The sequence below is a fragment of the Oryctolagus cuniculus genome, chromosome 13 (assembly GCF_051225735.1).
Source record: "Oryctolagus cuniculus isolate XC-2025 breed Fujian yellow rabbit chromosome 13, ASM5122573v1, whole genome shotgun sequence".
NCBI classification, from domain to species: Eukaryota; Metazoa; Chordata; class Mammalia; order Lagomorpha; family Leporidae; genus Oryctolagus; species Oryctolagus cuniculus.
The window spans coordinates 79,195,842-79,221,340 of record NC_142879.1 but is presented as its reverse complement, the minus strand read 5'-3'; the positions used below and the strand labels follow the sequence as shown (position 1 = coordinate 79,221,340).

Genomic DNA, 25,499 nt, shown 5'->3' with positions numbered 1-25,499 from the left:
CACATACACATGTGAATATGTGTATGTGTTTATGTGTGAATAACAGTTGTACCTCTTTATACAATTCATCAACATCCATAGATCCAATTTCACATTTGTCACTGCTTCATATTTCATTAATTTGTACACTTCCACACCATATACCTAATACTTTTGAAGTATAGAATATGTCTTTTCACAGTGCCATCTGCAATCTTGCTTCTATGGCTAGTCCTTCCCCCTCTTCATTTTTGTGGATATATGCAGAATCAATATGGCAGAACCCAGCTTTTACAGCTAATTTGGTGGCTTCATTGCTTCACTTTTAGAAATCTAGAGGAGAAAACAAGACTAGTAACTGTATATCAATGTGATGAGAGGTACTTCAGTCAGAATTAGTGACCTTCACAAGGATCAATTTTACCTATGCCTTGAGATATTCCTGCATCTGGGATTATGAATTCATACCAGTTTGCTTTGTCTTTCCTGCTTAATCACAATAATGAGGGATGCCAAGAACCTCTGCTGTCCTAAGCCATCACTTATCACTGGAATTGAATTCCCCAGGAACACCTCAAGTACAGTAGTTTCCTGGAAAAACTCACAACCCAAATCCCTATTAGATAATGATGAGGAGTCTAAATTCCTAGATGACAGCTACAGATCAGTTTGAAAATAGGCAATCCAACCAACTGACAGGCAGACAGAGAGCTTCCATCTTCTGCTTCATTCTTGATATTCTTGCAATAACCAGTGTTGTTCCATGCTGAATCTAATAGCCAGAACCTTAATCCAGATCTCTCACATGAGTGGTATGGATCCAATGCCATAAGCTATCACATTCCACATTTCAGGGTCTGCATTAGCAGGAAGCCAGAACCAAGAGCCAGAGTCAAGACTCAAATCCAGGTGTTCTGAGACAGGTCAGTCCTACCTGACATCTTAACTACTAGTTCAAATTCCTTCTCATGATCAGAGATTTATTTTTATACTTATTCAATCACATTACTCATTGTTCTTTGCAGGCTTTCTGTCTTCATGATTACATTTTGATAGGTTATATTGTGTTTTTCAATTTGTTGGTAAATTCTTGTTTGTAATAGTAATTAATTTTATGTGGCATCAGTTGTTATACCTTCTTTTTGACTCTAATTTTATTTATTTGAATTTTGTGTCTTTTTCTCTTTGTTAATCTAGTTAGTGGTTTATTGGTTTGTTTACATTTTCCAAAAAAAAAAAAAAAACAGAAAAACTCAGAGCTGGCATAGTGGCACAGCGGCCCACAGTAAAGGGCTGACTTGAGTCCCAGCTGCTCTGCTTCTGAGATCCCTGCTAATGTACATGGGAAAACATTGTAAGACGGCCTAAGTAGTTGGATGCCTGCCACTCACATGGGCGATCCAGATGAAGTTCAATGATCCTGGCTTTGGCCTGGCCCAACCCCAGCTAGTGCTCTCTCTCTGTCTCTGTTTCTCTCTCTCTGTCTCTGTTTCTCAGTCTCTCTCTCTCTCCCTCTCTCTCCCTTCTCCAATCTCTCTGTCATGTGCCTTTCAAAATCTTATAAGTAATGACTTTTTTATTATTTTGAAAAAATTTTCTATTCATTTTGCATATCTCTGTCCTTTTCTTCCTTTTTGTTTCCTATTTGTGCTTTGTTGATTTTTTTGTGTTGGTAAGGTTTGAATCTTTTCTATTTTTTTTGTATGTCTATTCTGATGGATTTTATGTTTCCCCATGCTTGCATTAAGTTAATTATCTTTCTTTGGCTTCTGTATAAAGGAATCCCCTAAACAGCTTCTATTAGGCCAATCTGTGGTTATTCCCTGCTTTTCCCATGAGAGTATTTCAGGCATGGAAAGCCAAGACACTCTGGCAAAAAAAAAAAAAAAAAAAAAAAACAACTAACTGAAAAGGGATCCCTGTTAGGAATTTGGAAAACATTATACTGAGTGTAATAAGCCAATCCCAAAGGGACAAATACCACTTGTTCTCCTTGATAGGTGACAACTAACTGAGCACCAAAAACGAAACCTGTTAAAGTGAAATGAACACTAGGAGAAACGGTGACTTGATCAGCCCTCACCCTGACTGTTGATGAGCAACTTGATATGTTATCCCTCTTAGTATTTTTGTTTGTTTGTTCTACTTAATACTTTTGGTTGAATACTGTAATCAATACACGTTATTCTTAAGTGTTGAAACTTAACTGAAAAGTGATCACTGGTAAATCTAAGAGTGGGAATAAGAGAGGGAAGAGATGTGCAATTCGGGACATGCTCAAGCTGACTTGCTCCAAATGGTAGAGTTAGAAACATACCAGGGGATTCCAATTCAATCCCATCAAGATGGCATGTACCAATGCCATCTCACTAGTCCCAGTGATCAATTTCTGTTCACAATTGATCATAATGATAGGACTAAGAGACAAAGGGATCACATAAACAAAAATAGTGTCTGCAAATACTAGCTGATAGAATCAAAAAGGGAGAGAATGATCCAACATGGGAAGTGAGATAAACAGCAGACCCATAGAATGGCAGATGTCCTAAACAGCACTCTGGCCTCAGAATCAGCCCTTAAGGCACGCGGATCCAGCTGAAAAGCCCATGAGAGAATTTCAGGCATGGAAAGCCAAGACACTCTGGGGAAAAAAAAAAAAAAACCCTAAATGAAAGATCTGCGAGTGAGATCCCAGTGGAAAGAATGGGTCATCAAAGAAGGAGGTACCTTTCTCTGAAGGGAGGAGAGAACTTCCACTTTGACCATGGCCTTGTCTAAAAATTATCAGAGTCAGTGAACTCAAGGGGCTTCCATAGCCTTGGCAGCTCATGACAAGAGCCTAGGGTGATTACTGAGGCCATAAACAAGAGTGTGAATTTGTTAAGTCAACAACAGGAGTCACTGTGCACTTACTCCTCATGTAGGATCTCTGTCCTTAGTGTGCTGTACATTGAGATTTAACGCTATAACTAGTACTCAAACAGTATTTTTCACTTTATATTTCTGTGTGGGAGCAAACTGTTGAAATCTTTACTTAATGTATGCTAAACTGATCTTCTGTATATAAAGAGAATTGAAAATGAATCTTGATGTGAATGGAAGGGGAGAGGGAGTGGGAAAGGGGAGGGTTGCGGGTGGGAGGGACGTTATGGGGGGGAAACCATTGTAATCCATAGTCTGTACTTTGGAAATTTATATTCATTAAATAAAAGTTTGAAAGCAAAAAAAAAAAAAAAGAAAAAAAAAGAAATGTAAACTGACTCTAATTCTGTTCTATTTTGTGGAATATTGCTTTAAACTTGCTCCTCCTACATGTCATTGCTTCACCTCTGGATAGGTACTTGGGACGTTTCCTGCTTGTGTTTCATATAATCTGTGAAGGCAGAAGAGAGAACGAGCATTTGTTTGATTAGAGTAACAAGTTATGGATCTCAAACATCACTATCTGGAACTAAATGATGGTCATTTCATTCCCATTCTGGGATTTGGCACCTATGCACCCAAAGAGGTAAAAATAGTGTCTTGGATTTGAGAGTTTATAAGGAAATAGACTGAGAGCATGTGGAAGGTGAAGTAGCTTGTCACACATATGCTCCTGTGTGACTCTCGGGTCTCAGTTGGTTGGTAGTTTCACCAGGCCAGAGGTAGCCCATGTTGAGTCCAAGGTGAGAAGCAATTTAGTCAGATTTCATTTTGCATTGTGGAGTATTCATACGGACACCCACAACTACTGTGGAGACTGGCTTATTCTTTGGTTTCAGTCTATGCCTTAATTTAGCAGAAGAGATGAAACTCAGGAGTAAAGAATACCATAAGTTCACTTGCTTGGAGGTTGAGTGCAAATGGATTAATCTTGCTGTTTATAATATATAAATTATATATAATCTTTATATAATCTAAGAAATATTTCCTCTTTCCTAGTATATTTTATCCAGAAAAATATTATAAAAGTTACTGGCAATCTAGTGTGGGAAAAATTGTAGGAAACTATTGTACTGTGGGGTAGTTTTGATCACCATACAGTAAATACTGGGCCTGGGCACAAAAACTGAAACTCATAGCATTAAATCCCTCTATAATTGGCACTAATTAATTTATGAATTCAGATCCCTTGTGACCTAAACACTTAGTCACTCTTGTGCATCTGTAATTACATTTCTACCACATGCTTTTTGGAAAACACTTTCCAACCATAGCATGAATCACTAATTTTTAAATGTTATTCTAATTTTGGCTTTCCCAAAAGAAGAACCACAATTTTCTGGACTGACATCAACTTTATGGGATCTCTTACAGCTTTTTTGTGTGTGTAAAACTATATCCTTTGAGTATATTTCTTTACTCCTAGTGTTCAGTTCTGTTATTCTGTTAGAGAGAATGACTATCTAAAAAAGAGTTAACTTAATTGACTACTATTCATAGATGTATTTATTTTAAAATTTCACCTGGTTGGATTTGGGGAACTTGAAATTCTCACTGCTTTCTAACTGATTAATGATGATGACTATATATTTACTAGCTGTATCAACAGTTGAGTTTGTGTCTGCCTACTTTCCTTTGGAACTGGAATTTTTGAATATAATAGAAAAGGATGTTATGAAACCAATCTCAGATAAAAAGTTTAGAAATTGAATCTCTAAACAGATTTTTTTTTTTTTGACAGGCAGAGTGGACAGTGAGAGAGAGAGAGACAGAGAGAAAGGTCTTCCTTTTGCCGTTGGTTCACCCTCCAATGGCCGCCGGGGCCAGCGCGCTGCGGCTGGCGCACCGCACTGATCCGATGGCAGGAGCCAGGAGCCAGGTGCTTTTCCTGGTCTCCCATGCAAGTGCAGGGCCCAAGCACTTGGGCCATCCTCCACTGCACTCCCGGGCCACACAGAGAGCTGGCCTGGAAGAGGGGCAACCGGGACAGAATCCGGCGCCCCGACCGGGATTAGAACCTGGTGTGCCGGTGCCGCTAGGCAGAGGATTAGCCTAGTGAGCCCCGGCGCCGGCAACAGATTTTCTTATAGATAATACTTCATATTTATCATCAAAATTCAATGTTGTGGGCTGGCATTGTGGTACAGTGGATTAACCCACTGCTTGTCACATTATCATCCCATATCAGAATGCTGAATTGAGTCTTGGCTACTCTTCTTGTGATCCAGCTTCTAGCTGATGTGATTTGGAATGCAGTGGATGATACCTCAAGTGTTTATGCTTTGGCCTGGCTCAGACCTGGCTGCTGTGGCCATTTGGAGAGTGAACCAGAGGATGGTAGATCTCTCTCTCTCTCTCTCTCTCTCTCATTCTCTCTCTTACTCTGCCTTTCAAATAAATAAATAAATAAATATATCTTTTAAAAAGTATTCAATGTTAGGGGAATTTAATATGTTCTACATAGCTTTACTGGGAGAGAAGTCATTGCATTTTGCATTGGAAGTGTTCTCTGTTCTTTGCATGTTCCTTTCTCTTGTATTAATTTTACTTTGTAACTGCACTTTACAAATAATAGCCAAGATTGAAACTGTTTTCTTAGTCCTGTGAGTCCTTTCAACGAATCACTGAACATGGAATATTTAAGGAATTCTGATGCCAGGGGTCAGCCAGTAATTGCTTGGGACTGAAGGGATTCCGAGGATGCCCAACCTTTATTTGCAACTAGAAAAGACCCATGAAAACTTGGATGGACTTATCAACACACATTCATATCTTTCCCAAGACATGAGGAAAAGCTGATTTTTGTGAAGGTTATTATTTCTGTACGAACTGCCTCTTAATTATGTTAATCTTTATATACTACTTTAGGTTCCTAAGAGTATGGCTAGAGAAGCCACTAAATTAGCAATAGAAGCTGGCTTTCGTCATATTGACTCTGCATATTTGTACCAGAATGAAAAGGAGATTGGACTGGCCATCCAAAGTAAGATTGCAGATGGTACTGTGAAGAGGGAAGATATATTTTATACTTCAAAGGTACTGTGTATATGGTATGTTTGTGTGCATACTTTTAATTTGACTGTATGGAGATGACAATTATATGATTTGATCAGTAGGTGTGGTGAATTGTGCTTACTAGTACAACTTTTATTGACACATGTTAATGGTTTTATCATCATTGGGCCATATAAATTTATGATTAATATAAAGTTATTTACTCTTCTGCATCTCAGATTATAATAGTATGATCTACTATGGACCATAAAATCAGTCAAAATTGTGATTGGATTATGGCTTTCCTTATCTCTCAGCTGATTTTCTTTTCTTTTTTTTAAGCCATTTAATTTTTTTTAAAGATTTTTTTTATTTGAAAGATAGACTTACAGAGAGAGGTAGATCCAGAGAGAAAGAGAGAGGTCTTTCATGCACTGGTTCACTCCTCAAATGACTTCAACTGCCAGAGATGAGCTGATCCGAAGCCAGTAGTCAGGAGCTTCTTTTGGGTCTCCTGTGTGGGCACAGGGGCCAAGGACTTGGGCCATCTTCTACTGCTTTACCAGGCCATATCAGAGAACTGAGTCAGAAGTGGAGCAGCCAGGACTCTAACCATATGGGATGCTGGTGCTGCAGGCTGGGGATTTACCCCACTGTGTCAAGGTGCCAGCCTCCAAGCTGATTTTCTAAAACTTCTTAACATTGTGAATTCCAATTTTCAATTTGGACAATAAGAGAAAATAGGAACCAGTTTTATGGTGCAGTATGTTAAGCTGCGCCTGCAACACTGGCATCACTTATGAGAGTGCTGGCTCAAGTCTTGGTTGTTCCACTGCTGATTCAGCTTCCTGATCATTTGTTGGGAAAGGCACAAATGAAGGATCAAGTAAATGTGTTTCTGTCACCCATGTAGGAGACCAGGATGGAGTTCCTGGCTCCTAGCTTTGGCCTGGCCCAAACAAGCTATTGTGGTCATTTAGGGAAAGAGAACATCTTATTGTCCTTGCCTGTCACTCTGCCTTTCAAATATTTAGAAGAAGAGAAATTAATATAGGAAAGTCCTTTAGGCATTTAATAAGACATGGCTAATGCATCTTGAATAGTGTGAAGCACATATTAACACCTTCTAAATATTTTCTTTCAGTTATGTATGACAAAGACATACTAATTCTTCCCTTTTGAATTGATGAGAGGATTAGACTAAGCTTATGGACTATTCTGTAAACTAAAATATAACTCTGTTAATAGTCATTATTACTATTGATAGAAAATTTTATGTTTTAAGTCATTTCCTTACCATTTCAGTAGATATACTAATTTATATCCATCATATAAAAACGTTTACAGTAGTTATCCTTATACATAGTTTTGCTCTTGGTGATTTCAATTATCCCTGGTATAGAAGAAGAAGAAAAGTCAGTAGAACAATAAGATACTGAGAGAGAGATATCACATCCAAATAAGTTTTATTAGAATATATTATTATGGGGCCGGCACCGTGACTCACTTGGTTAATCCTCCGCCTGCGGCACCAGCATCCCATATGGGCACCCGGTTCTAGTCCCAGTTGCTCCTCTTCCAGTCCAGCTCTCTGCTGTGGCCCGGGAGGGTAGTGGAGGATGGCCCAAGTGCTTGGGCCCCTGCACCAGAATGGGAGACCAGGAGGAAGCACCTGGCACCTGGCTTCAGATCGGCGCAGCGTAGTGGCCATTTGGGGAGTGAACCAATGGAAGGAAGACCTTTCTCTCTGTCTCTCTCTCTTACCATCTATAACTCTGCCTGTCAAATAAATTAAAAAAATTATAATTGTTTTATTTTCGATTCTTATTTGTGCCTAGTTTAAATTTTACTTTATCTAAAGCATGTATGTATGGTTCAAAACTGTAGTACATAGGCATTCAGTGTGTTTTTAAGTGTCCAGTGGGGATTTTGGAACATATCTCCCATGGATAACGGGGTACTTTTGTAAGTGGGTAGGTTATTTGAAAAGAAACACAAGAAGAGGAGTGTTTTTTTTTCCACAGGCAGAGTTAGACATTGAGAGAGAGAGAGAGAGAGAGAGAGAGAGAGAGAGAAAGGTCTTCCTTCCTTTGGTTCACCCCCCAAATGGCCACTACGGTTGGCATGCTACAGAGATCCAAAGCCAGGAGCCATGTGCTTCCTCCTGGTCTCCCATGTGGGTGCAGGGCCCAAGCACTTGAGCCATTGAAGAGGAGTGTTTTTTTATAACTTGTATTACTCATGGTCAATTACTAGAAAAATGTCTCTCTGCTAGGTGATACAAATCAACCAGGCTGACTATTTATTCCAAATTCTATTCTTTAACTTCTTCAGCTTTGGTGTACTTTCCATCTACCAGAGATGGTCCAACCGACCTTGGAAAGGTGCCTGAAAGAAGTACAGTTGGACTATGTTGACCTATATCTTATTCATTTCCCAACACCTTTGAAGGTATGCAATTTGTATGCTCCAAATAGTTCAGTCGTAATGTCAGCATGACCCTCCTTCACATGGACAGTTGAATTAAAATTTGTTTTTTGGAGTATGGAGAGATTACTGCCCAGGAGCAGAATCCTAAAGAGTAATTCTTGATTCCATTTATTTAGCAATTTTGAATTCTTTATTCCCTACTCTATGACTTCAAGAAAGTTTGCAATAACCTTGAAGTCTTTGTGTCAAAAATTTGAGAAAATAATAGCCTTGACACATACTGGTTATGGCTCCGTAGTCTCTTAGGCATGTTCACAGACAAAGAGCTGTGTGAAGCTGTGAACAACAAACCAGCACACAGGGTGCACAGAGGGGCTCCATCATCTCTCGTCATTTTAAGCTGACAATTTTGATGGTTCTCAGTCTATGTGTGTCTGTAACTAGCAGCCTTAAGGGACTCAAGAAACCTTGTTTCTCCTGTTGATTATCCTCATGATAGAGTTATGTAGATGGCACTTAGTCGTTAGTAACTGATGTCTGACATAAAGCTAAAGAAAAACCTCAAGTTAATTTACACTAAAGGGCTTAGTGCATTGTGTAATTTGAAAGCCTTAAGAATTTGAAATAGCCTTTAAAAATATTTCTTTTTATCTGTTCATTACTTCTGCATCACAAGTTTGATTTGATTTTTTTTCACATATTTTATCATGTATGGAAAATATTTACCCCACAGGCAGTTTGAGGTTCATGTTCTGTAATTCTTGAGACTTTTTCTGGCTTTCTAACATCCAAATTTATCTTGAAAAGGGCTTTGATTGACTTCACGTTGTTCACTTGTATGTTCTTGTACTACCTCCTATATGCTGAGGGGGATAAGAAACTTTGCTTGCCTGGGTCATGACTACAATTGATTACTGCTGGATATCAAGACTGTGTAATTATTGCTTTTTACAATGAAAAAGTTTCATTTGTCTGGAGGAAACTATGGTTTAGGGACAGACAAAGTAATATCTGAAGCCATCAAATTAAAGGAAGGTTATTTTCTTTTTTTAAGATTTATTTTTTTTATTTTAAAGTCAGAGTTACACAGAGAGAAGGGAGGCAGAGAGTGAGAGAGAGAGAGAGAGGTCTTATTTTCAAAAAGACATATTACAACTCCATATGCAAAATATTTTACAAATATCAGTAGCTAGCATGTTGTAGTACCTGCCTCAGGAAAGTTCAATATCTAGATCCTAGATGTACCTGGTAGTGTGATTAACTGTGAATGCATGAACTCAATCTCATCATTAAAGTGACTATTTTGAATCCAGCCAGGAGAGGAGACTATACCACGTGATGAACATGGAAACCTGTTATATGACACAGTGGATATTTGTGACACCTGGGAGGTGAGTGCTTGGGGAAGACAACACAGAAGAGAAAGCCTGGGGAAACAGAATCGTGTAACATGTGCACCTGTAAGAGTGGGTAATGCTCTGCTGGATTTATGACAAAGGCTATTTTGTTGTGGCAGTGGAGAGGAATGCATTTCTGCTGTGTATCATAGAGAAAAAGGAAAATCAGAAGCAATAGGGGAAGCTGTGTGCCTCCATTAGGAATAATTATGCTTTTTTTCATAAACAGATCCAGGACATCTTTTTCCATCATTATCATCTTTATAAATATAACTAGGTTTTTTTTCAGGACAATCATTGCCACTGAACTTCATTGTCATTCCTGACAATGCTCCTTTTAACAGTCTATTTTAAATTTTTGCTGATCTATAGCCATCTACACAAATTATTCTTACCTGGCTTCTCCCCAGGCTATGGAGAAGTGCAAGGATGCAGGACTGGCCAAGTCCATCGGGGTGTCCAATTTCAACCGCAGGCAGTTGGAGATGATTCTGAACAAGCCAGGGCTCAAGTACAAGCCTGTCTGCAACCAGGTGAGCATTTTCAGTCTCCTTTCCTATTGATTTTCTTTTCTTTTTTTTAAAGATTTATTTTATTTATTTGAAAGTCAGAGTTACAGAGAGTAGAGACAGAGAGATCTTCCATCCACTGGTTCACTCCCCAGATGGCTGCAATGGTCAGTGCTGCGGCAATCTGAAGCCAGGAGCCAGGAGCTTCTTCCAGGTTTCCCACGTGGGTGCAGGGGCCCAAGGACTTGGGCCATCTTCTACTGCTATCCCAGGCCACAGCAGAAAGCTGGATCAAACGAGGAGCAGCCAGGACTAGAACCGGTGCCCATATGGGATGCTGGCGCTTCAGGCCAGGGCTTTCACTCTCTGTGCCAAAGCGCCGGCCTCTCCTACTGCTTTTCATTCCATCCTTTCTGTACTACAGTCAGATGTCCATTTGTCCTCTTCTTCTATTTGTCTTATCTTTGAGGGACTGCTGATTCTGAGAACAGAACCTCTATGCAGGATGGAATGAAGGGTTCTTATTCTATCTGTGTTGGTAAAATGTTAGGGAAATGGAGAGAGACCTTAGTGCTGAATTTTGTTTAAAAATCTGGAGAGGTAAGTATGATCAACAAAAACTGTAGTCATTTATAAAACTTCAGGAAAAGTTAGAAATACCCCTGAGGTATGATGAATGATCAAAATCTAAATGGATGAAGGTCATATGAAGGGAACTGTGTATAGGAAAGACTAGATGGTACATAACCATAAAGAGAAAACAGGAGAAACACAGGGTATGTGTGGTGCCCAGATGGATGTGTCTTTCATCTTAGTATCTATTTCCACATGTATTTTATTTAAAAAGATTTATTTAGTTATTTGAAATCAGAGTTACACAGAGAGAGGAGGGGAGAGAGAGAGAGAGAGAGAGAGAGAGAGAGAGAAAGAGAGAGGTCCTCCATCAGATGGTTCACTCTCCTATTGACTGCAACAGCTGGAGCCGTGCTGATCCGAAGCCAGGAGCCAGGAGTTTCTTCTGGGTCTCCCGCGTGGGTGCAGGGGCCCAAGGACTTGGACCATCTTCTACTGCTTTCCCAGGCCATAGCAGAGAGCTAGATTGGAAGTGGAGAAGCCAGGTCTCGAACAGGTGTCCACATGGGATGCCGGCACTTCAGGCCAAGGTGTTAACCCGCTGTGCCACAGCACTGGCCCCTTTTCACATATCTTGATCAGAGGAAAGATAGAGGAAAATTTAACTGCAGATGCTGAGAGTCATACCGTTCAGAGGTAGGAAGCTATTTACTGATAGAGGTAGTAATAGTAAATGAAATCTAAACTCAGAAAATCTTAGGAAAACTTGAGATAACTCCGTGTCTGATAGCACACAAGTCTGCACCTTCTCTACGTTTTTTGCCATCAAATCAACTGTTTAAACACACCTATTCTGTGGCTGGTTCCGTACTGTAACTTACCTTCAAACAAGTTGGAATCATAGAGTAAGAATCCTCATTTTGAGAATATAGCTTACAAAATTCAAGAATTTGTTATAAAATTATTCAGTACCATGATTTTTTTCTTTCTTTTTTCTTTTTTTGACAGGCAGAGTTAGAGAGTGAGATAGAGAGAGACAGAGAGAAAGGCCTTCCTTTTTCTGTTGGTTCACCCCCCAAGTGGCTGCTATGGCTGGTGCATTGTGGCCGGCTGGTGAGCTCTTCCGATCCGAAGCCAGGGCCAGGTGCTTCTCCTGGTCTCCCATGCGGTTGCAGGTCCCAACGACCTGGGCCATCCTCCACTGCACTCCCTGGGCCATAGCAGAGAGCTGGACTGGAAGAGGAGCAACCAGGACAGAATCCGGCGCCCCGACCGGGACTAGAACTCTGGGTGCCGGCGCTGCAGGCAGAGGATTAGCCTAGTGAGCCACGTGCTGGCCCAGTACCATGATTTTTAAACATACATCCTGAAATGAATATAGTTTTACTATTGATTTTAGCACATTTATTGTGACAATTTTGAAACATTTAGAACATTTGGAAGAATCATAGTGAAAATCCGATTTTCCACTTCTCCAAAATTGTTGACATTTTGCTGTGTTAACAAATGTAGGTTAATGTATGCATATATATGTGTAAACTTGTGTGATATTGTGCTGACCCTTTTCAAGGAAAGTTGAAGACAAGACTATTTGTCACTATTGATCTTAGAAAGCATCTCTTTTGAATGAATATATAATCCCATATTCAATCTAAGGATGAGCACAGTTGTTTGCTCAGGTCAATATATATCTAGTTCTTATTCATACTCCCTATAGTTCTCATATTTCCTGTTGTTTTCTAAAAATGTCTTGAGTACACAAATTTCCTAATCAGAGTACAATTATGGATCACCCATAGTTTTTTATTTTTATATCTGTACAACTCTTTTAACCTAGAATTATTAACAATCTTTTCTTCCCCATTGTACACAGAGTCTGTCAAATATTGTGTACTTCTCAGATTGCTATATTCCAATGGTAGATAATGTGTTTCTCTATTCCAACTATCTATCAATTGGAAGTTGGGATGTTAAGGCTTTATTATTTTAAAGTTAAACTTTGCCAACAAGAAAATGTCTTTAGTATGCTGCCTCTCAAATTGTATTCTAATTGGAAATGAGTAATATTGTCCCATTGTTAGTGATATTGGTTATTACTACTTGGCTAGGCTAGTGATAGCCTGATATGTTTTCTGTAAACACATCTTCTACCCAATATCAATTACTAGTAATTTGTTGAGTGATAATTTTCAGGAAAAGAAGCTACATTCCATAGTAATTTTCATGTTGTTTTGTAGCTATTAATAATTTTTGTCAATTAGTTATTCCACTGGAATTTGTAAATAGATATTTTCATTTGTAATGGTTATTTTTACTAATCAAACCTGAACATTTATAGTAAAAAGAAAATCAGACTTCAAATACAGATAAATTATAATTATTCTTGTGAAGCTGGGTAAACCTTAATATTTTGCGAACATTCTTAGAAAGGACCTACTATAAGGATTACTATTAGCAGGGACAAATATTCTTTCTCTGCCTCTATCTTTTTGTTTAATCATTGCTATCAACTCACAAATTTTTATTTACTATAGTTATTAGAATTAATTTTATTCATTATTCCTTTTTTTAACATTTTTATTTATTTATTTATTTATGTATTTATTTTTTGAAAGGTAGAGTTACAGACAATGAGAGGAAGAGACAGAGAGAGAGGTCTTCTCTCTGCTGGTTCTCTCCCCAAATGGCTGCAATGGCCAGAGCTACACTGATCTGAATCCAGGAGTCAGGTGTTTCTTCCTGGTCTCCCACGTGGGTGCAGGGGCCCAAACACTTGGGCCATCTTCTACTGCTTTCCCAGGCCATTGCAGAGAGCTGGATTGGCAGGGGATCAGCCAGGACCAGAACCTGGACGCCCACATAGGATGCCTGCACCACAGGCGGAGGATTAACCTACTGAGCCAGGGTGCCAGCCCCCATTATTCCTTTTGTTGCAGAGATCTATCTGGTAGTCAGCAATGAGCTTTCTGCAAAACAGGTTCTTTTGTCATTCTGACTTGCCCTCATGAGCCTTTGACAAAGTGCTTGCTTTTTGACAAAATTTGAAATGCAAAGCTCATAGACTTCATTCTTCATCCAAGATCTAATCATATCTCCATATAGTTGAAAATGGTATTTAGCAAAATCAATCCCATCTATAGGATTGCATCTTGTTATTTTTTATTTTTATTTTTAGACCTTTCAGAAGACAGATTTTAAATTTATTATTTTTATATTTTGTTATTTGATGTTGACATTTTCAGTTTAAATTTCAAGCTATGCAACTTTTTAAAATTCAGCTCTTTTACTTTTCACATTTGTCTTTCATATTGACACTAGTATTCCTGTAATCTGATTTTTTCTATCTTGTCCAACTACAGGTGGAATGTCATCCTTATCTCAACCAGAGCAAAATGTTGAATTTCTGCAAATCAAATAATATAGCTCTTGTGGCCTATTTTGCTTTGGGAGCCCAACGAGATACATGGTAAAGAGGACTAATACAAGCTTCCCTAAAGCTCCATTATTCACACCATACTTGGGTTACTGGAGTTAATTTTCCTTAGTTCAGGGAAAGGAAAAAAATTGCATGATACATATGCTGCTAGTCCAGGACCACATTTGAGAAGTTGGACACTGTATTCTGTGTTCAAAGCCTCCTAACACAGTGAATGCTCAGCTTCATGAGTCTGGCATTCTGGTTTTCCTTCCAGGATGGACCAGAGTGCTCCAGTTCTTCTGGAAGATCCAGTTCTTTGTGCCTTGGCAAAAAAGTATAAGCGATCTCCAGCCCAGATTGCCCTTCGCTACCAGCTACAGCGTGGAGTTGTTGTCTTGGCCAAGAGTTTCAACGAGAAGCGAATCAAAGAGAACATTCAGGTGATGAGAGGGGCTGTGGGCATCAGGGCTCCTGCAGTCTCCTAAACGTGTGCTTCTTTGCAGGTTCTCGGCTATCTTTCTTTAAGTTGATATCCCTATTGTTTCTTTTGCCTGTAAGATTTGTGTCTGTCTATTTGTAAGCATTTTCTCTACTCCACAGCTGGAAAGCTACCATGGCTGGATAGAATTAGGATGGGAGAGAAAACAGACATTTGGATTTCAGCATTAAATTGGCTCTGCAGCCCTGTGGAAGCTACATCTCCTTACGTCATTTTCTGAAATGGGGCAGTTGGATTGGATGATTTTCTGCCTGTAAATACCTATGGTTTTACTTTGGATTTCTTTAAATACTCATATAGTTGAATGTCTATATATTTATTCAGTTCACTCTTCTATTTTGTAAAATGCCTATTCAGATATTTTTCCTTTTTTATCTGAGATTGTCCACCTTTTTATGTATTTATTTATTTGAGAGGTAGAGTTACAGACAATGAGAGGGAGATACATGGAGAAAGGTCTTCCTTCTGTTGGTTCACTCTCCAAATGGCTACAATGGCCGGAGCTGCGCCGATCTGAAGCCAGGAGCCAGGTGCCTCTTCCAGGTCTCCCATTCAGGTGCAGAGGCCCAAGGACTTGAGCCATCTTCTACTGCTTTCCCAGACCATAGCAGAGAGCTGGATTGGAAGAGGAGCAGCCGGGACTAGAACTGGTGTCTATATGGGATGCTGGCGCCACAGGTGGAGGATTAACCTACAGTGCCACGGTGCCGGCCTCTGTCTATTTTTTAAAAAGATTTATTTATTTATTTATAAGGCAGAGGGAGAATCAGAAAGGGAAAAAATGGGCAGAGAGAGAGAGAGAGAGAGAGAGAGAGAGAGAGAGATCTTCCATCACTGCAATGCTTCCAAATAGCTGCAATGGCCTAGTCTCTGCCAGGCTTAAGTCAGGAGCCAGGAACTACATACAGATCTCACACGTAGGTGATAGGGACTCAAGTATTTGGGCCATTTTCAGCTGCCTCTGCAGGTTTGTTAATAGGAAGCTTGATTGGAAGTGAAGCAACTGGGACTCAAATTTGCACTCTGATAATGGGAAGTGGTTGTCACAGGTGGTAGTATAACATGCTTGTCCACAAAACTTGCCTCTTGTGTTTGTCTTTTTATTTGTGTATTGGATACCATTATGGAATCATTACTCATAGCTGTGTATCAAATCATCCACAACACTGAGGTTTAATGACAAGATGATTTATTAAGTTTATAATTGACAATTGCCTAGTACTCAGCTGGATTTTTTTTTTTTGTTGCTTTTCTGTCATGTACTTGCAGTCAATGTTTATGCATGCAGGATAATGAGGCAGTTCAACTCCAAGATATTGATTGATCTGTTGTCTCAGGTACCTCAGCTTTGCTCCATGTAGATTTTTATTCTGCAGCCAGTACTTCAGGCTTTACCTTATAATGTGACACAACCTCACATCATAGAGAATACTTGCAAAGCATTCTCATATATAGATTCAGAACTAACATACTACTGCTTCTGCCAAATTCTATCAGCCAATGCAAGTTGTGGACTGAAACAGACTTAACAGACATGGAAACAGATGTAATCTCTTATTGCAGTGAAGTTCCAATTCACATAACAAAGAGTGTAGAGACAGGGAGAAGTGAAATGTTGATAGGCATTTTGATAATCAATCTACCACATGTTTATATTCTGAATATATAACCTTTTTAAATTCATAAATATTTACTAAAATATGGCTCCCAAATTGTAAGCTATTCTTTCTTCCTCTTTATGGCATATTTTCATGAATAATAGTCCCTACACTCAAAGCCATTACATTTTCATGCCTTTTGTTTGTGGTTGATGAATATCATGTCTTTTCCTATATTGAAAACAAGTAACCTACTGCATTATCTAATAAAACTATTAGTCTTGCCTTCCAAATTTGGTTTTTATTTCAACCAAGAGTCTCTATTAGTCTATGAGATAGGAATTCAATGTAAATATGTGAATTTATATTTTTAAATGGACAACAAAACGTCTAGTTATTAAGTACACTTCTGGCCTTTTTACTTTCTTCAAATGAATTATTTACCTTTCCATACTGTCTTAATTATGTTCAAAATGAGAGTTCATGTCTAGAATGATAAGATTTTCCTAACTCCTCTTATTTTTATTGTTAAATATTTTTATCAAAAGATAGAGAAAGAGAGAGAGAGAAAAAGAGAGTGAGAAATCCCCCATTCACTTGTTCACTCCCTAAATGCACAACATCTGGGCTGGGCCAGGCTGAGTTCAGGAGTCAGAAGCACAATGCACATCTCCCACATGAGTTGTAGGATTTGCCTACTTGAGTCATTATCTGCTTTTTCCTCACATGTGCCATTAGCAAGAAGCTGGAAAAGGGTGCAGTACTAGGATTTGAACGCAGGCTAATTTCCACCTCTGTAACTCCTCCTAGATAAAAATGTCATGGTTACTGTTGACTATTCTGTTGTATAAAATTTGGAATCATCTTACAAATTCCATAAAAGAGTAAGTTTATTTTAAGGTTTATTTGTTTATTTGAAAGGCAAAGTTACAGAGAGGCAGAGAGAGAGAGAGAGAGAGAGAGAGAGAGGTTTTCCAACCTCTGGTTCATTCCTTAAATGGCCACAACAGCCAGAGCGGGGCTGATCCGCAACCAGGAGCCTGGAGCGTCTTCTGAGTCTTGCACATGGATGCAGGGGCCCAGGGACTTGGGCCATCATCCATTTCTTTCCCAGGCACATTAGCAGGGAGCTGGATTGAAAGTGAAGAATCTGGAACAAAAACCAATGCCTGTATGGAATGCCAGCACTGAAGGCAGTGACTTTACTCATTAGGCCATAGTGCCAGCCCCTAGAGTAAGTTTTTAAGTGTTTGAGATTGCACCAAAACTCACAGCAAATTTGTAGAGAACTTTTTTTTAAAGAATTATTTATTTATTTAGAAAGTCAGAGTTACATAGAGAGAAAGGGAGAAGTAGAGAGAGAGAGAGATTCCCATATACTGGTTCACTCCCCAGGTGGCCACAATGGCCAACGCTGGGCAGGCTGAAGCCAGAAGCCAGGATTCAGGAGCCTCTTTCTGGTCTCCCACATGGGTGTCACAGGCCCAGACACTTGGGCTATCTTCCACTACTTTTCCCAGCTGGATTGGGAGTGGAGTTGCTGAGACATGAACCAACACCCATATAGGATGCCAGCATTGCAGGTAGCAGTTTTTTTTTTTTTTTTCCAAAAAACCTTTCATTTAAGGAATACAAACTTCATATATTTCATAATTACAACTTAAGGAACATAGTGATTCTTCCCGCTGTACCTCCCTCCCACCCACTCTCCCACCTCTCTTCCTTTTCCCTCTCCTATTTCCATTCTTATTTTTTACTAAGATCTATTTTCAGTTAACTTTATGCACATGATTAAATCAATGTTAAGTAAAGAGTTCAACAAATAGCATAAAAAATATTTCTCAACAGATGAGACAAGAGCTGTTCAAAGTCTTTGCTTCTCAAAGTGTCAATTTCATGACTATAGATTGCATTTTAGGTTCTTTACAAGTTATCACAGGCCAGGGAGAACATATGTTATTTGTCCTTTGGGAAAGGCAGCAGTTTTCTGTGCTACACTGCAATACCACCTCTGAGAACTGACTTTTTTTTTTTTAAGATTTTTCATTTATTTATTTGAGAGGTAGAGCTGCAGACAGTGAGAGGGAAAGACAGAGAGAAAGGTCTTCTGTTCACTGGTTCACTCCCCAAATGGCCGCAACAGCTAGAGCTGCACTGATCCAAAGCCAGGAACCAGGAGCTTCTTCCCAGTCTCCCACATGGGTGCAAGGTCCCAAGGACTTGGGCCATCTTCCCCTGCTTTCCCAGGCCATAGCAGAGATCTGGTTGGGAAGAGGAGCAGCCGGGACTAGAACTGGTGCCCATATGGGATGCTAGCGCTGCAGGTGAAGGATTAACCTACTGCGCCATAGCACCGGCCCCTGACTTCTTGATAATATTAGGATTTCTTTTTGCCTTTTTTTAAAAAATATTTATTTATTTATTTATTTATTTTTAACTTTTATTTAATGCATATAAATTTCCAAAGTACGACTTATGGATTACAACGGCTTTCCCCTCATAACGTCCCTCCCACCCACAACCCTCCCCTTTCCCACTCCCTCTCCCCTTCCATTCACATCAAGATTCATTTTCGATTATCTTAATATACAGAAGATCAGCTTAGTATACATTAAGTATGGATTTCAACAGTTTGCTCCCACACAGAAACATAAAGTGAAAAATAATAGATGATTTTTTTAAATGATGATGAAATCAGAGCAGACCTATTGTCATGTTTAATCCCAGTGAGAGTCAAGTTGGGAATTGATAATTTCTTTTTTTTTTTTTTTTTTTTTACAGAGGATCAGTTTAGTATGCATTAAGTAAGGATTTCAACAGTTTGCACCCCCATAGAAACACAAAGTGAAATATATTGTTTGAGTACTCGTTATAGCATTAAATCTCAATGTACAGCACATTAAGGATAGAGATCCTACATGAGGAGTAAGTGCACAGTGACTCCTGTTGTTGACTTTACCAATTGACACTCCTGTCTATGGCATCAGTAATCTCCCTATGCTCCAGTCATGAGTTTCCAAGGCTATGGAAGCCCTCTGAGTTCTCCAACTCTTATCTTGTTTAGACAAGCTCATAGTCAAAGTGGAGGTTCTCTCCTCCCTTCAGAGAAAGGTACCTCCTTCTTTGATGGCCTGTTCTTTCCACTGGGATCTCACTCGCAGAGATCTTTTGCCAGAGTGTCTTGGCTTTCCATGCCTGAAATAATCTCATGAGCTTTTCAGCCAGCTCCGAATGTCTTTAGGGCTGATTCTGAGGCCAGAGTGCTATTTAGGACATCTGCCATTCTATGAGTCTGCTGAGTATCTCACTTCCCATGTTGGATCACTCTCCCCTTTATTTACTCCATCAGTTAGCGTTAGCAGGTACTAGACTTGTCTATGTGCTCCCTTTGACTCCCAGTCCCTTCACCATGACCAACTGTGAACTGAAACTGATCACCTGGAACAGTGAGATGGCATTGGTACATGCCACCTCGATGGGATTGAATTGGAATCCCCTGGTATGCTTCCAACTCCACCACTTGGGGCAAGTCAGCCTGAGCATGTCCCAAATTATACATCTCTTCCCTCTCCCATTCCCACCACCATGTTCAACAGGGATCACATTTCAGTTAATTTTCAACACTTAAGAATAACTGTGCATCAATTACAGATCTAAACCAGTCATATTAAGTAGAACAGATAAAAAAACTACTAAGAGGGATAATGTATTTAAAAGTCGTGCTTACAGAGAGTGAGGGAGAGACAGAGGAAGAAATCTTCCATCCACTGTTTCACTTGCCAGATGGCCACAATGGCCGGGGCTGGCCAGCCCCAAGCCAGGACTCAGAAGTCTCATCTGGCTCTGCCCCGAGTGTGGCAAGGAACCAAACACTTGGGCCATCTTTGCTGCTTTTCTCAGTATGTTAACAGGGAGCTGGATCCGAATGGAGCATCTAGGGCCTGAACTGGTACCCATGTGGGATGCTGGTGTTACAGGCAGTGATTTTACCTCCTCCTCCACAACGTCAGCCCTTAATATTGGGATTTCTAACCCCTGATCATAAAATGATTTTCCAATTATTTAGATGGTGTTTTAACATATTTCGATAAACTTATTTTCCATATTTATTCATAGAAAATGATAATTTTGTTAATCTCTGATAACTTTTCCTTTTTGTTCTGAGAATGTAAAACTATATAGACAGGTCCAAAGAATAATTTGCTGATATGTTTTACTTAGATTCATCAAATGTTCAATTTTTTTCAACTTTTATTTAATAAATATAAATTTCCATAGTACAACTTTTGAATTATAGCAGCTTTTTCCCCCATAACCTCCCTCCCACCTGCAACCACCCCATCTCCCACTCCCTCTCCCATCCCATTCTTCATCAAGTGTTAAGTTTCTCAATTCTCCCTCCCTCATTATTATGGACTTGTGGTCAGTTTGGCATAGTGTATTTATTACCGATTAGTGATAATCTCTTGATGTCTAATGTGTCCCTAATATAAGCAGTAAAAGCTTCAAGCAAGTTCCTGTTTCTTCCTTAACATGACATGATTGGTGTTTTGACAATTTCTATTTTAAATTAAGTTGATACATACGTCATATAAGTTGTTCAATGTTGGAATATGAAAATCTAACTATGTCCATTCAAGTTGTTAAATTACACATTTCAAAAATTTGTCTCTGGATTCTTCTGAATTCTCTAAGTACATGAGGCTATCATGTTTGAATATTGTCACCTATGTTCTTCTCAAGCTTCTTTTGAGGTCTCCTTTATTATTATTTTTCACCTCATTTTCACTAACAACTTAACTGCTTTGCTTGATGTCTTTAATAACTTCTGGAAATTTTTCAGAGATTTTGAATATTGCCTCTGTATCACTCAGTGTGTTTCACTTGAAATTTCTAGAATGATAAATATTAATTCTAAACATAATAGAAAATTTCTACTTCTATAATAGGTTTTTGATTTCCAGTTGACTTCAGAGGACATGAAAACCATAGATGGCCTAAACAGAAATTTGCGATACAATGCTGGTTCTTGGTAAGTAACTTAGTGCACACATTATCTTACTTTATTTTCTAAAGAGGAGAATGGAAAGGGTATTAAAAGTTACTTCTATGTCAGAAAGACAGGGGCTATTTTGAGTCAAGAATGAGGCAGGTGCTTTCTGGATTTGTCCCAGATTCTCTCCAGAGCTCTGCTCGCTGTTATAGCAAGTTGATGAGTAGCCTAGGGTCTATGTGGGTTTCTACATATTTGCCTCAGGATTTCTCACTCCGTGAGAAATATCTTTCTAGGCAATATCATTACAAAATCTATACTTTCATGTGGCTCTTTCATAGCTACGAATAACTAGTTGTTATATAACTGTATGTATTGCCAATGTAGCTTAATTAAAGGCTTCTAAAAGGGAGTTTGCATTCTCTTCTTCTCCCAAATTTGTGAATTGTTTATCAAGTTAAAGTTATCTTCATCAATCCTGAGTTCCATACCATAAGTTCCATATGAGATCATGCATTAGATCTCATAAATTTAATATATTTAATGTTTAATTTCAAATTTCTCCCTTCTTTTTCCCTGTTTCATTGTTCAGGACATAAATAAAATTCTTGCCTATAGAAAGGCTGACCTTCATAAGGTTAACATATCTTTTGTTTTTGATGTTTGGAAATATGGAAAACTCAACTGAAAGGATGAAGTTTTAGAGGAGAAAGATTTAAAAGCAAGGACAGAATTTGAAGAAAGGCTCCATTGCTGGAGATAATTACAGTGAACCAAAAGATCTTTATTCTTTCTTCATGCTCTGCTTCTAAGATTATAGAATATGAGAAAGGGCATATAAATGAGAGTAAACAAAGAATATATATTCTTCTGCCTGTGGGAATTTGAATTCACAATAGACATAAATCTGAAAATATGATGATGTATGCAAAGAGATTAGCAAAATTCATACTTGTATGTGCTCAAAATTGGTAGAGATGATGTTTTCATTGTTAATATTTTTATTAGTATAGAGAAAATGAATAATAAAATCAGGACAAAATGCAAAGATAGAGAATGTGGTAAGTAATGAGTAATTCTTACTATCAAATATATTAACAATAAGTATTTTTATAATTTTATATTTTATTTATGGCTTAAGTTTATAGATCTTCATATTATGTAGTTAACATGGTCATGGGACTCTGTCTTATAAACGTTATTCTTCTTGTTTCTGAAAATAACACTGCATGGTGAGTGTGATGGATAGTACATAAAGAAATGATGAAGTAAGCAGGAAGTGAAATTGCTAGTCATAACCTGTATACTTTTTTTTTTTTTTTGACAGGCAGAGTGGATAGTGAGAGAGACAGACAGAGAGAAAGGTCTTCCTTTGCCGTTGGTTCACCCTCCAATGGCCACCACAGCTGGTGCGCTGTGGCTGGCGTACCGCGCTGATCCTAAGGAAGGAGCCAGGTGCTTCTCCTGGTCTCCCATGGGGTTCAGGGCCCAAGCACTTGGGCCATCCTCCACTGCCTTCCCAGGCCACAGCAGAGAGCTGGCCTGGAAGAGGGGCAACCGGGACGGAATCTGGAGCCCCGACCGGGACTAGAACCCGGTGTGCCGGCGCCGCTAGGTGGAGGATTAGCCTATAGAGCCGCGGCGCCGGCGTAACCTGTATACTTTTTCATACTTTTCACTATTGGTGAATATCTGAATGACATTGTTCTATACCAGGAAGAATCAGTTTCTGTTTATATTGAGAATTTGAAGTAAAATAGAATGGAATATTGCTTTGTTTTGCTGACAAATGTAGGTAAGGGAAAGGAACATTCAAGTTTTACATTGTCCTCCATATTAAGTTCCAGAAAGGGAGTTTAATTTAATGATTTTAGTAAACATTTATTATAAAGTCGTGTTCACGGAAGTAAGGAAGGCAGATTGTATAATAAGGAAATTAAAAAAAAAACTTTCATTTTAATGGCAGTTCCATAGAAATCATTTCTTCCCTACATGTGGCATCATTAGCTCATATTATTCATTTTATTTTTCCTTTTAGTTTTGATGGACACCCAAACCATCCATTTTCTGATGAATATTAACCTGGAAGTGTTCATCCTGACTTTGACCAGGAGCTCTTCGGTGTGAATCATAACATGGGAGATGTCTCAGATGCTGGTGATTGGACAAATAATTTCCAGTTAATCTATGCTGCCTAGCAACTCAAATTCATATATGCATAGGCAAGAAGAAAAACCACTAAATTTTAGTCACTCTCTGAAATATAAAATAATATTGTTTTCTGTAAAGAATCTTACCTAGTGTTGACTCTGATAATTGTGTTTCTTTCTTACTCATCAGGGACAAACTCAATTTTCCCAGAAGTTTGGGAGAAAGGGGAAGGAGATAATAACAGCCATTTGATGGCATTTCTGGGTTGGGAGTAGGTATAGGTGTCAGCCGGTAGGGAAGTAGCAGTAAGCAGACATTTTTTTAGTCAGTTTCTCTAGTCCTTTGAGGAATTTGAAAACTCATTGCATAGAGCCTGAGAGGTGAGACAATGTTGCAGGGATGGCCAACAGTCCGTTTTCTCCCACATCTCAAGAATCAGAGCTTCAGAAACCTTGGGAATTAGGTATCCTTATGGGAGGGTTGGCAGAAGAAGTTGGGAGGGAACTATCCTGGAAGGATGGTCAAGAGTCAAATATGGAGGAGGTACAGGAGGATGGAGTTGAGTACCTCTATCCTTAGGAAATGTTGGGAACTGCTCTTTGGACAATTATGTCCTGCATATAAAGGGAGTTTTCCAAATACCTGATCTAAATGTCAGAGTTGAAGGTTGCACCTACTTCATTTATGTGTTTCCAGGAAATAGTAGAGATCTTAGATTGTAGTAGGGCAGCATACTAATGTGATTTGGATTATTATAATGAAATATCAGAAATGAGATAACTTCATAAAGGAGAGAGGTTTATTTAGCTCACAGTTCTAGAAGTTCAAATGCCAGATATTCAATTTTAGTTTACAATTGATCATAATGATAGGTCTAAGAATCAAAGAGATCACATAAACAAGACTAGTGTCTGCTAATAATATCTGATAGAATCAAGGAGAGAACGATCCAACATGGGAAGTGGGATACACAGCAGACTCATAGAATAGCAGATACCCTAAACAGCACTCTGGCCTCAGAATCAGTCCTTAAGGCATTTGGACCTGGCTGAAGAGCCCATGAGAATATTTTAGGCATGGAAAGCCAAGACACTCTGGCAAAAAAAAAAAATGACCTAAATGAAAGATCTCTGCAAGTGAGATCCCAGTGGAAAGAATGGGCCATCAAAGAAAGAGGTAACTTTCTCTGAAGGCAGGAGAGAACTTTCACTTTGACTATGACCTTGTCTAAATATGATCAGAGTCGGTGAACTCAAAAGGCTTCCATAGCGTTGGCAACTCATGACAAGAGCCTAGGGTGATTACGGACGCCATAAACAAGAGTGTCAATTTGCTAAGTCAACAACAGGAGTCACTGTGTACTTACTTCTCATGTAGGATCTCTGTCCTTAATGTGTTGTTCAATGTGAATTAATGCTATAACGAGTACTCAAACAGTATTTTTCACTTTGTGTTTCGGTGTGGGTGCAAAATGTTGAAATCTTTACTTAATTTAAACTAAATTGATCTTCTGTGTATAAAGATAATTGAAAATGAATCTTGATGTGAATGGAAGGGGAGAGGGAGTGGGAGATGGGAGAGATGCAGGTGAAGGGAGGTTTTTTTGGGGGGGGGAGCCATTGTAATCCATAAACTGTACTTCAGAAATTTATATTTATTAAATAAAAGTTAATAAAAAACCAAATACCAGATATTGTGATGGCCTTCTTGTTATATCACAAGGTAAGAGATAGAGAATAATCATGTAAATTTGGTTTCTCTTTCTTACACAGCCATGTTTATTCAATAATTAGGGCTCTGTCTTAATTATTTTTGTTAATCCAAATCACCTACCAAGGCCTCATCTCTAAACACCATACTTGGATTAAATTTCCATCCTCATATTACTTCACAATGGTGATTAAATTTTAACATATCAACCTTTGGGAAACTAAAACTCTGTCCACACCATAGCAGGTAGGAAACCAAAGAAACAATGGATTAATAAAGTTTATCTTAATATCAACTCCAGATTTATCAAATTTTGTTGTGTTTAA

General features: G+C 38.8%; 1 protein-coding gene across 2 annotated transcripts; it reads left to right on the top strand.

Moving 5' to 3' along the window:
• Window positions 1-3,348: 3,348 nt before the first annotated feature.
• Window positions 3,349-25,147, top strand: LOC138843174 (aldo-keto reductase family 1 member C1). Of its 2 annotated transcripts, XM_089312390.1 has the most exons (9): window positions 3,349-3,487; window positions 5,770-5,937; window positions 8,230-8,346; window positions 9,639-9,716; window positions 10,133-10,255; window positions 14,164-14,270; window positions 14,497-14,662; window positions 21,269-21,351; window positions 23,351-25,147. In XM_089312390.1, the coding sequence occupies exons 1-9, from the start codon at window positions 3,404-3,406 to the stop codon at window positions 23,391-23,393; spliced, it is 969 nt and encodes a 322-aa protein (XP_089168516.1). In that variant the 5' UTR covers window positions 3,349-3,403; the 3' UTR covers window positions 23,394-25,147. The 2 variants fall into 2 exon arrangements, with proteins under 2 accessions (XP_089168516.1, XP_089168517.1); XM_089312391.1 differs by lacking the exons at window positions 21,269-21,351; window positions 23,351-25,147 and adding an exon at window positions 14,823-16,610.
• The last annotated feature ends 352 nt before the right edge of the window (window positions 25,148-25,499 follow it).